An 11,963-nucleotide genomic window follows, 5' to 3' on the forward strand; every position below is an offset into this window, starting at 1 on the left:
GACTGCAACAGGCCCGATAAGGAACAAAGTCATCGCTAAACTCAGGGGAACATCGTCGTAACTTCAGCCCATGTGTCTCACGCCGTTCCATCGGATCTTGAGCTGCAGATCTGACTGATGACTCCTCCCCGAGACAGATGCCTGCCGTCCCAACCCGGTGGACTGGCTAAGTACCAAGACAGCCCAGCCCCTAAGCTCATGGCAGATTGGAGATGAGTATTCAAAGAATTGGCGCATTAATTCCATGACAAGAACTCATCGCATACCTCTCCATGCCCTTGTCATCGAGTTATGGACGGTCCGAGTCGCTGGCTACTCAATTTCCCAATCCACCACTCGTTGCAAGTTTCTTCTTCCTCTCTTCTTCCGGCAATTCAGTTAATTACCTCACAAACCGCCTCAAAGTAAAAATCTCTCACCTCAAGCGACAGATTGATAAGCCAGCCGCGTCATATCCCTTTCTTCTCATCCGTCCACGGACCCGGGAATTGTGGAGCAGCTCCGGGCGGGCCCTAACGGACTCCGATAGCTCAACGCGGGGAAAGCTTAACATGGCCAACATTAACGTTAACAATAACATTAGCATTAGAAATAAAACTCAGTACTACCGCCAGGAACCAGTAAAACCTTCCATTCCAGAAAGATCCAGCTTTCGTCACAGTGATCTGACCAACCGGGAAGATCAATGCAAGTCAGGAGAAATCCCAGCCTTAACGGACCATTCGAGAACCCCGGCGTTCAACAATTGGTTCGTTCAAGGGTCCGAGCTAACCATCCTTGGCTGAAGATTCTCCACTGCCGTTGACAGCTCAGGCTTAAAATTTACCGAAGAGTCGCTATGCCCCCAGGTTTTTTTGACGACATGTCTTGAGGTTCTTGCTTTACATGAGGACGCTTTGGAGCGCCACACATGCTCTGCCTTTTTGCGTTCCTTTTTGTATATGCATTGTAAGATGGTAAGAGTGTTATATACTTGGTATTAGTGAGTGTGTAATTAACTTCCCAACGCCTATTCCTTCATTCTCTTACACGAGTTCCTCATCCATCCTGCCCATGGTACCCTCTGCTAAACTAACTAACACAAGCAAAACCCCTTCAACGCCAAACTCATCCCTTAATAGCCCTCAACACTAGAACGTTCATATTTGTGCTCAACCTTCTCCATCTCTGGTGACTCACTCCCATGACTCTCATCACTCCCAGTTGGACTCCCCATCCCCCTCTCCCCATACGTTCCATACCTCAAAGATTTCTGTACACAATTGCATTTCTTCAAAAGCTCTTCACAGCGCTCAAGTCTAGCGAGGAGCTCCTGTGTTGGTCTGCGACGGGTGCGCTTGGGGGCTGGTGTGCTTGGTATGCATTGTATTCCTGCCTATTCACTGTAAGTATGTCATAGAGTGACTGGTATAATGTCGGTGATTGAGTGCAAGTGGATTAGGAGGTTAGTGGTAATGGTGAGGGTATACCTTTATGCAGAATGAACATGGACTCTTGCGATCACATTTCTTCTTGCGCTGTTGACACAGCACACAAGCTAGAATTCTCGGAGGACGTGGTTCAGCCATGCTTACTTCTTCCGTGTGTATACGAGTAATCACGTCTTTAGAGTGCTGACAAAACGAGACACTTAGAAGCGTAAAGAAGAGTATCCGTAGTCGTGATAAGATAGTCAAGCCAACTCGGTCGAACATCATTGTCAAGCCCGAGGGGTAAGCCAGGATATTTGCTACATACAGACTCTCGCAGCGGGTTTAGAGATGACCCCGAGTGGGTAACGGGATCGGGAAGTCGACGGGATCCGTGAGTTGACAACCCGGATCCACCACCCTTTCGGTGCAACGGGGATGAGGATGGATCCGGTATTAGTATTAAGACCTCGTGAGCCTCAAGTTGTGATGTGGTACCTTTCTTTCCACTATCCTTGTTACTTATTGTTATTCGATCTTTTAACTTCTCTTTTGTTCCTGATTACTACTTTAATACTTGTATGTCACTTCTCTTTCGTGGTAGATACACACATCTAACAGACAACAGAAGGGTTAACAGCCCGAAATCTGCCACCATGGCTGAGGCAAACATGAGCTCAACACGCTCAAACCACAGCAGCCACGACACAATCGTCAACGACCAAACAACCGAAAAGACACCTGCTGAATCCCCCGAATCTTCATCCGAAAATGAAGAAACAACCCGTCGTCACTCCATAGTCCGCGACCTAGCCCGTCAATACACAAACACCTCCCAGCACAACGCAGACCTCTTCAACGCCTCATCCCCCACATCCCCTCTGAACCCACAATCCGAGAATTTCAACGCAAGAGCCTGGGCAAAAGCAATCTCCAAGTCCATGCGCGAGAATGGTTCTGGCTTTCGTCAGTCCGGTATTTGTTTCCAGGACATGAACGTCTTTGGATACGGCGCTGAGACAGACTACCAAAAGGATGTGGGCAATGTTTGGTTGGGTCTTCCGAGTATGGCGCGCGAGGTGTTCCAGCCTAATGCTGGAAAGAGAAGGATTGATATCCTGAGTGGGTTTGACGGTGTTATCAACGCGGGTGAAATGTGCGTCGTCCTAGGTCCCCCAGGATCTGGCTGTTCGACATTCCTCAAGTCAGTCTCCGGTGAAACGAACGGTATTTACGTGGATGACAGCACGTACTTCAACTACAACGGCATCACGGCAGACGAAATGCACAAACACCACAAAGGCGAAACAATCTACACCGCAGAAGTAGACGTTCACTTCCCCATGCTTTCCGTCGGCGACACCCTCACCTTCGCAGCCCGCGCCCGCTGTCCTCAGAACTTGCCACCAGGTATCAAGCACAACGAGTACAGCGATCATATGCGCGACGTGGTAATGGCCATGTACGGTATTTCCCACACGGTGAATACCCAGGTTGGCGATAATTACATCCGCGGTGTCTCGGGCGGAGAACGAAAACGTGTGACTATCGCTGAAGCTACGCTTTCTAACGCCCCATTTCAATGCTGGGATAATTCGACGCGTGGTTTGGACTCTGCGAATGCGATTGAGTTTTGCAAGACGTTGCGTCTTCAATCTGAGTTATTCGGACAGACTTGTGCTGTGTCGATTTATCAGGCTCCCCAGACGGCTTACGATCTCTTCGACAAGGCACTGGTTATTTACGAAGGCCGTCAGATCTTCTTTGGACCAGCTGATGAAGCGAAGGCGTATTTCATCAATCTCGGCTTCGAATGTCCTGATCGTCAAACTACGCCTGACTTCCTCACTTCAATGACCGCACCAGCTGAACGAGTCGTCCGTCCAGGCTTTGAGAATAAAGTCCCGCGTACACCTGATGAATTCGCTGCTCGATGGAAGGAGTCTCGAGAATATCAGATCGTACAGTCTGATATCGATAGATACAAGGCTTTGTATCCCCTCAACGGTTCTTCTGCTGATGCGTTCCGTGAGAACAAGAAGTCTGCTCAAGCAAAGGGTCAACGACTCAAGTCCCCGTTCACGTTGTCGTACATGCAACAAGTGAACCTCTGTCTCTGGCGCGGCTGGAAACGTCTCAAAGGATCTCCCGGTGTGACAATCTTTGCTCTTATAGCAAATACATGCACAGCCCTCATCGCCTCCTCACTTTTCTACAATATGCAGCCCACGACCAGCGACTTCTTCAAACGCGGCGCCGTTCTCTTCCTGGCAGTCCTATCCAACGCTTTTGCTTCCGCTCTTGAGATTCTCACGCAGTACGCTCAACGACCTATTGTTGAGAAACATGCGCGGTATGCTTTCTATCATGCTAGTGCTGAGAGCTTTGCTTCTATTCTGGTGGATATGCCGTACAAGATTAGCAATAGTATCTTGTTCAACGTTACGCTTTATTTCATGACGAATTTGAACAGAGATGCTGGAGCGTTCTTTTTCTATCTTCTGGTCTCGTTTATTATGGTTTTGGCTATGTCTGGTATCTTCAGATCTATGTAAGTCTCCTCATCCCACTCTCTGATTGACAGTTACTAACAGCTGCAGCGCCTCGCTCTCTCGAACCCTCTCGCAAGCTATGGTCCCAGCTTCTTTGCTCATCCTCGCACTCGTCATCTTCGCTGGCTTCGTCATTCCGGTTGACTACATGCTCGGCTGGTGTCGCTGGATCAATTATCTCGACCCCGTAGCCTACGCCTTCGAATCCCTCATGGTCAACGAATTCTCCGGTCGAAACTTTACTTGCACGGCTTTCGTTCCCAACACTGCGATTCCCGGCTACGAAGATGTCGGCTCTTTCAACCGTGCTTGTTCAACAGTCGGTGCCGTCCCAGGTCAAGACTTTGTCAATGGCGATGCGTATCTCAATTCTGAGTACAAGTACTTCCACAGTAACAAGTGGCGCAACGTCGGCATTCTCATCGCTATGACTATCTTCAACCACATCGTCTACATCGTCGCGACCGAGTACATTTCTGCCAAGAAATCCAAGGGTGAAGTCCTCGTCTTCCGTCACGGCCACTTGCCCGCCAAGACGAAATCCGACCCCGAAGCTTCAATGTCCGCACCAACGCCCCTCACCGAGAAGACCAACAACGAAAACGCCAACATTCAGGGTTCTACCAGTGTCTTCCACTGGAACAACGTCTGCTACGACATCAAGATCAAAGGCGAACCGCGCCGCATTCTCGATAATGTCGACGGTTGGGTAAAACCAGGAACACTAACGGCTCTTATGGGTGTATCCGGCGCTGGAAAGACGACTCTCCTCGACTGTCTCGCAGATCGTATCTCCATGGGTGTTATCACCGGTGAAATGCTCGTCGATGGAAAGATCCGCGATGATTCCTTCCAGCGTAGGACAGGTTACGTGCAACAGCAAGATCTCCATCTCGAAACAAGCACCGTTCGCGAAGCTCTCACCTTCAGCGCTCTTCTTCGTCAGCCTGCTTCTACACCCCGCGACGAGAAGATAGCGTACGTTGATGAAGTTATTAAACTGCTCGACATGCAAGACTACGCAGACGCAGTAGTCGGCGTCCTAGGCGAAGGTCTCAACGTGGAACAGCGCAAACGGTTAACAATCGGTGTCGAACTAGCCGCCAAACCACCCCTCCTTCTCTTCGTCGACGAACCTACTTCCGGCTTGGACTCGCAAACATCATGGGCCATTCTTGACTTACTCGAAAAACTCTCCAAGGCAGGACAGTCTATCTTGTGTACCATCCATCAACCTTCCGCAATGCTCTTCCAGCGATTTGACAGGCTTTTGTTCCTAGCCAAGGGCGGACGAACGATTTACTTTGGCGACATTGGCAAAAACTCTGAAACCCTTACGAATTACTTTGAGAAGAACGGTAGCGAAGCTTGTCCTAAGGGTGAGAATCCTGCTGAGTGGATGTTGGAAGTCATTGGTGCTGCACCTGGTTCACACACTGAGATCGACTGGCATCAGACCTGGCGCGATAGCCCAGAGTATGCGGCCGTGCAAACCGAGCTTCAACGTCTCAAGGCCGAAGGTTCTTCCAACGCTGTGTCTCACACGCAAGATCCTGAGTCTTACCGCGAATTTGCTGCGCCGTTTGGAGAGCAGTTGAAGATTGCGACTATGCGTGTTTTCCAGCAATATTGGCGTACGCCTTCGTACATTTATTCCAAGGCTGCGCTGTGTATTCAGGTTGGATTGTTTATTGGTCTTGTCTTTCTCAATGCGCCTTTGACGTTGCGAGGATTGCAGAATCAGATGTTTGCCATTTTCCAGGTGCTTACAGTCTTCGGTCAGCTTGTTCAGATGCAGGTAAGTCACCGTCACCACCATCCCTATTATAAATTTATACTAATCTACTGTCTTAGATGCCTCACTTTGTTACCCAACGCTCCCTCTACGAAGTCCGCGAACGCCCTTCCAAGACCTACTCCTGGAAAGTCTTCATGCTCTCCCAAGTCATGGTCGAAATCCCCTGGAACTCGCTCATGTCCGTTTTCATGTTCGTCTGCATTTACTACCCGGTCGGCTTCAACAAAAACGCCGCCTTCGCAGGCCAAGAAGCCGAGCGTGGAGGTCTCATGTGGCTTCTCTTCTGGCAATTCCTCGTCTTCACATGTACATTTGCGCACGCCATCATCGCAGTCACCGACACCGCTGAAGCAGGCGGTAATCTCGCAAACCTGTTTTTCATGCTTTGTTTGTTCTTCTGCGGTGTTCTCGCGTCGCCAGACAACATGCCTGGCTTTTGGATCTTCATGTATCGCGTTTCGCCGTTTACGTATCTCGTGTCTGCTATTTTGAGCACTGGATTGGCGAATGTGGAAGTTACCTGTGCGAAGAACGAGTATACCGTCTTCGATCCTCCGAGTAACTCTACCTGCGGCGAGTATCTGAGCGACTACGTCAAGGCGGCTGGTGGCTACGTTCTCAACCCTGACGCGACGAGCGAGTGCAACTTTTGCACCATCAAGGATACGAATGTCTATCTCAAGGCATTGAGCGCGAGTTATGATAACCGGTGGAGGGACTTTGGTATCGGAATGGTTTATATCGTTGTCAACATTGTTGGAGCGCTGTTTCTGTATTGGCTTGTTCGTATGCCTAAGAACAAGAACAAGAAGAAGCAGTAGATTAAGTTTTGGGGAGGCTATTATTTTACTTTCTTGACTTGGGGATGGACTTTTGGGATTTGTTTGGGGTATAGAATGGATTTGACCTTGTAATTAGAATCGCATTATAGATAGAATGTACTCGGTTGGTTTAATCGGTTGATCTTGTCCGTCATTTCCTTTGGTACCGGCATCTCCTTAATTGCCGGTATACCCGTCATTGCCGTGAAGATGACTCTTGATATGCGAGCGGAGATTTATAAGCAAATAGGTTATCGTTCAATATCGGCGACGATCATTGCAGAAATTGCTGCATTAATTGATTGCCAAAGTGTATTGGATTGATTGCTGGATGTAGTTTGAAGGGCGTAACGTTGAGGCTGACCAACAGTCCTCCAATGTGATACGGAGTAACAACGCCGCGCAAATGACGTGGGAATAACAATCCACCTGAAGATCTCTGTATATGCTTGCTTAAGTGACATCAATTTGCCGACGACTTTTCATGATGTTTGGACTTCAATTAATGTTGTTTGTCATGGCATGTTCGGTCTAATGGAACTTGACTACTTGATCCTGAGGGCATCCATGTGTAGGTACTTTAATATTATAACTCCGAGAGCGTACAATCGCTACTGACAGTCACTATTCCTATAACTGTACAGTGGCATAATAAAACACCAATTAATAACTGGTCTATGTTGATCTTGCCCTGCATGTCAAATGCACCCTACTATGAGGCCGACCCCAGGCCGATCTAGCCGATCCCGATGCCGCACTTGATCCCCCGCCTCCCCCGTCTTAACCCCAGACTCACTAACAAACATTACATAAATTGATCAACAGCCATTCTCATCCCAAATTTCATCATGATCATTGTTACTGCTGCACTCAGTCAAAATGGCTGATACAACTTCCGATAGCGTATGTCCCACACTGCGCGATGAGGAGAAGGCGAACAACCGGGATGAGAAAATGAGCGATGGCGATGACGCTGCTTCAACACCAAGCCAAACGGACGAAGAACCCCAAGACTCTCCCCCAGAACTCCCCCCAGACGGCGGCCTTCAAGCCTGGCTCCAAGTCCTAACAGGCCATCTCGTAGCCTTCAACTCATGGGGCTACCTAATCTCCTTCGGCATCTTCCAACCGCACTACGAATCCGAATTCTCCCTCCCACCATCCACAATATCCTGGATCGGCAGCTTAGAAGTCTGTCTCATCTTCCTCATAGGGACATTTTCCGGGCGCGCCTTTGACGCTGGGTATTTCCGTCATGCCCTTGCAGTAGGTCTGTTTCTTCAGATACTGGGTGTCTTCATGACCAGCATCGCGTCAGAGTACTGGCAGGTCCTTCTTGCGCAGGGGATTTGCCAGGGTTTGGGAAATGGGATTATTTTTGCGCCGACTATAGCTAATATCTCGACGTATTTCACGAGTAAGAAGACGATTGCTATTTCGGCTGCGGCGTGTGGTGCTGCGACGGGTGGCATGGTGTTTCCACTCATTGCGCAGCAGCTTTTACCCAAGGTTGGATTCCGTTGGACGGTGAGGGTTATGGGATTGGTTGTCACTGTTGCGTCGGGTATGATCTTGCTTCTGGCTAGAACAAGACTCAAGGCGAGAAAAGCTGGACCGCTTGTTGAATGGGCAGCGTTTAAAGAGCCGGCATATGTGTTATTCGCCGTGGCCATGTTTTTCACTCTTTGGCCAACTTGGATATCGTACAACTATGTAAGTACTCTCCTCTTACACGGGAAGAGACAATGCTAATGGAACAGGCCCGTCAATACGCAACAGACAAACTCGGCGGATCAGCCTCTTCATCCTTCTTAATCCTAATAACCATCAACGCCGTCGGCATCCCAGGAAGAATGATAACAGCCTTCCTAGCCGACCGTTTCTTCGGCGCGATAAACGTCTTTATCCCAACAATCTTCTCCGCTGCGTTATGTCTTTACATGTGGTCCCAAGTTACCACCCTAACAGGCGAATTCATCTGGGTGAGTATCTTTGGCTATTTCGGCGCCGCAATACAGAGCTTGTTTCCATCATGCTGTGCGAGTTTGACTTCAGATTTAAGTAAAGCGGGGACAAGAATTGGAATGATCTTTTCGATTATTAGTTTTGCTGCACTTACGGGCTCGCCTTTGGCGGGTGGGTTGATGCAGGTTATGGATGGGGATTATTTGGGTGCGCAGATGTGGGGTGGGAGTAGTATGATCTTGGGAATGGGGTTTTTGTATGCTGCCAAAAGAGCTGGTGATAGACAAAAGCAATAGATAGACAAACTATAGACTTGGGTTGGATATAAAGAATTGTTCGTTGTGTCTTGATCTTGTGCTGCGTTGGGCACTCCACCAATTGCATCACCGCCTGCACCTCTAAAAATTCATCTCAAAATTTCCCCTCCAACATCATCCCCTCCACCATGCCAACACCATGGATATGTCGAACCTGCACGAGAGCATTAAGCAGGTCTCACACACGTCAATTCATTCGCTTCGCAAGCAATGGTACGTCCCAGTCATTCCCTCCAATCCTTCAGCTCCTTCGTCAGACCCAGCTAACCAGCGTGTTTGTTGCAGACGCCCTCCTCGCTCCAGCCCTCCTCCAACGCGCCCAATCCTTGACCACCGAACACGACACCCTCCAAAAGAACCTAAACTCCTCCTTCGACTCCCAAACAGCGAAACGCGTCGGCGAACTTTCTCGTGTGGCGGAAGCCCTGAAAGCATGGGAAAAGTCACAATCTTCCGTCAAAGAGCTGACGCAGATGCTCGACGACGCAAGCACGGATGAAGACCTCGCCTCCATAGCACGAGACGAATTATCGTCTGAAACAGGCCAACTGGAAGCGTTAGCTAGGAAACTTGAAGCCAGTCTAACGCCTAGACATCCGTTTGCTGAGTTTCCTTGCATGTTGGAGTTCAGACCTGGACCCGGTGGATTGGAGGGTCGGTATTTTATGGATACGCTGTTTAAGATGTACAAGGCGCTTTGTATGCGACGAGGATACAGACATACGGTGGTGAAATACGAATTCGCAGATGGAGCAGGAGATTCATCTAGTTCAGCCGGCGAGAATCCTCTCCAGGAAGCTATTCTCGAAATCCACGACACAGGCGCCTTCGACATCTTCCGCAGCGAAGCAGGCATGCACCGCGTGCAACGCATCCCCAGCACCGAAACAAAAGGCCGCGTGCACACCTCCGCCGTCGCAGTATGGGTCCTCCCCTCGTTCCCCGAGAACGGCGCCACTAGCATCGATTTTGACGATCCGGAGAGTGACTTTTACGTTAATCCCCAAGAAGTCAAGATTGAAACGATGAGGGCGCGCGGTGCGGGAGGACAACACGTTAATAAAACCGAGTCCGCGATTCGTATGACGCATTTACCTACCGGAACAACAGTTTCCATGCAAGATCATCGATCACAGCAGCGTAACAGGGAAGAAGCGTGGAAACTCCTCCGCTCACGAATCGCAGATCAGAGAAGGGAGCAGCGCGAGGAAGAAGCGTCACAGTTGAGGAACAGTGTTTTGTCAAAGACGCAGATTACACGGGGTGATAAGATCCGGACATACAACTATAACCAGGACCGATGTACTGATCATCGTGCTGGGATTGATGTGCATGGTTTGCCGAATGTGCTGGAGGGTGGGGAAAAGTTGGATAGGATTATGGATGGTGCGAAGGATTGGTTGGTTGGTAAGGATATTGAACTTCTCGTTGCGGAGGAGGCGATGAAGGAGAACGAGAAGAGCAAGGGATCAAAATAGAACTGTACGATAGACTGTATGTATATTACCACGCACAGATCCCGCTGTAAGGTAGACAAGATGGTATTGGTATATAACGATTCCGAGCTTCATATCTTCATGCCAAATGCATACAAATGCAGACCAAACTCCAGCAAGGTCATTCATTCATGGCCTGCGCTACCCATTAACTCCATGCAGAAACAATCATAAATCTAGGACCAAGTCCAATCACTCACATTAACCCTCCAAGAACGATCTTTCCAATACTAGCAACCTCCGTCTTGACGTGACTTCGACTATGTTCCTCAAAATCCCGTACAAGGCCTTGGACTATGATCTTCCGCACGCGCGAATCCGCTTTTGTAAAAAGCTCAGCGACAGGCGCAGAACAATCCTTTGGCGAAGGGACCAAAGCCAAGAATCTAGTATAGGCATCGATCATAACATCGCACAGCGTCGCAAACGTCTCGAAGTAATCGGGGTCAAACGGTAGTGATGGCGTAAGCAAATATGTATACTCCTCGCCAGGAAGCAGGTCCGTCTCCGAAGCTGCAAAGTTCATAACAGAAGGTGTCGGTCCACCGGCAGTTGGCATAGGCGCCATATCGTCCACGATGGGATGCATATCAGCTGCGGATGTTGAACGGCGCGATTTACCACCTGGACGTCGGAACATGCTGGGAAGACGGGCGCGGGTGAGAGATGCAGCGGTAGAGGAATCGCCGTGGAGTTGTTGGAAGGAATCGAACTCGGAGAGGAGGGAGTTTAGACTTCGGAGGAATTCGATCGATGTGGAGGAGTATAAGTCGACGATTGTCGGGAGGGATAAGCCGAGGAGGAGGAGGTTTGTTGCTTTGCGGCCGAGTTTGCGGGGGTCGAGAGAGGGCATTCGGGCGAGGTCAGGTTTCTCGAAGAGATATGTCTTGAACCAGTATATACGGCCTTCGTGGCTGTCATATGTTAGCTTCGTTCAGCATGGTTGTCAATGTTTGACATACGCTTTCCGTAGATACTCCAACGTCGCTATGCGCTTATTCGCAAGCTCCGTAACATGATGATACATAATACTCGCTTCATTCTGCTGCCACATACCCGCCGTCCCAACAGCCCCATTCGGCATAAACCCAAGCGGCGTACTGGGAACTCCTCCATGAAGCGTCGTCGACCCCGTCGCACTGCGACTCAACATGGCTTCCGTAGGCGTAGTTTGCGAAGCCTCACTATCGCTCGGTCTAGCGACCTTCGCAGCAGCACTCAGCGCGTACTCCGGCAGGGCAGGCGGGGCCGCAGCATCCGTAACGTAAGCGTTAGGGCCGTTACCGAAGGAACTTCCGCGTCTGCTGCCTAGGGAAGCTTTACGGCTGAAGGATGCTTTGCGGTCTTTGGGCAGGAGGAGAGGGTCGACGGATTGGCCTTCGCGGGTTGTTGGACGGGAGGCGGCGTTGGAGAAGATGGAGGTTGAGAAGATGGGCGTGCCGTTTGAGTTTGGTGTTTTGGGGGCCATTGTGAAGGCGTGAGGATGGAACTGTTACTCCGTAGGTAGACTAGCCGTGCGTTGCGTTCAGGAGGTGCCGTCCGTTGAGAGGGGTCAGGATTGTGTGTGATCGGCAGTGGAGGAGCTGGCGTTTTCGAGGCTGTTTG

At 49.9% G+C, this 11,963-nt stretch overlaps 4 protein-coding genes across 4 annotated transcripts; 2 read left to right on the plus strand and 2 right to left on the minus strand.

The window, feature by feature from the left end:
- Positions 1–866: 866 nt before the first annotated feature.
- B0J16DRAFT_349864 (uncharacterized protein) lies at positions 867–1,699 on the minus strand (the record flags this gene model as incomplete). The annotated part of the gene is made up of 2 exons (XM_046128967.1): positions 867–1,375; positions 1,470–1,699. Coding segments are annotated over 2 exons (491 nt in total), but the record flags the coding sequence as incomplete, so codon positions are not given.
- Positions 1,700–1,919: 220 nt separating this feature from the next.
- On the plus strand, positions 1,920–6,704 carry B0J16DRAFT_349865 (ABC-2 type transporter-domain-containing protein). Its single transcript, XM_046128968.1, has 4 exons — positions 1,920–1,988; positions 2,038–3,960; positions 4,010–5,759; positions 5,816–6,704. Exons 2-4 carry the CDS (start codon positions 2,066–2,068, stop codon positions 6,578–6,580), a joined length of 4,410 nt encoding a protein of 1,469 aa, XP_045977652.1. The 5' UTR covers positions 1,920–1,988; positions 2,038–2,065; the 3' UTR covers positions 6,581–6,704.
- Positions 6,705–7,377: 673 nt separating this feature from the next.
- Positions 7,378–10,403, plus strand: B0J16DRAFT_293398 (uncharacterized protein). The gene is made up of 3 exons (XM_046124367.1): positions 7,378–8,293; positions 8,341–8,752; positions 9,148–10,403. Exons 1-3 carry the CDS (start codon positions 7,460–7,462, stop codon positions 10,338–10,340), a joined length of 2,439 nt encoding a protein of 812 aa, XP_045977653.1. The 5' UTR covers positions 7,378–7,459; the 3' UTR covers positions 10,341–10,403.
- A 44-nt stretch (positions 10,404–10,447) lies between these two features.
- Positions 10,448–11,918, minus strand: B0J16DRAFT_188808 (uncharacterized protein). Its single transcript, XM_046122758.1, has 2 exons — positions 11,321–11,918; positions 10,448–11,272 (listed from the first exon to the last, which is right to left on the minus strand). The coding sequence occupies exons 1-2, from the start codon at positions 11,824–11,826 to the stop codon at positions 10,555–10,557; spliced, it is 1,224 nt and encodes a 407-aa protein (XP_045977654.1). The 5' UTR covers positions 11,827–11,918; the 3' UTR covers positions 10,448–10,554.
- Between the last annotated feature and the right edge of the window lie 45 nt (positions 11,919–11,963).

The sequence above is a fragment of the Fusarium flagelliforme genome (assembly GCF_020744385.1).
Source record: "Fusarium flagelliforme strain FIESC 12 MPI-CAGE-AA-0113 chromosome Unknown B0J16scaffold_8, whole genome shotgun sequence".
NCBI lineage: Eukaryota > Fungi > Ascomycota > Sordariomycetes > Hypocreales > Nectriaceae > Fusarium > Fusarium flagelliforme.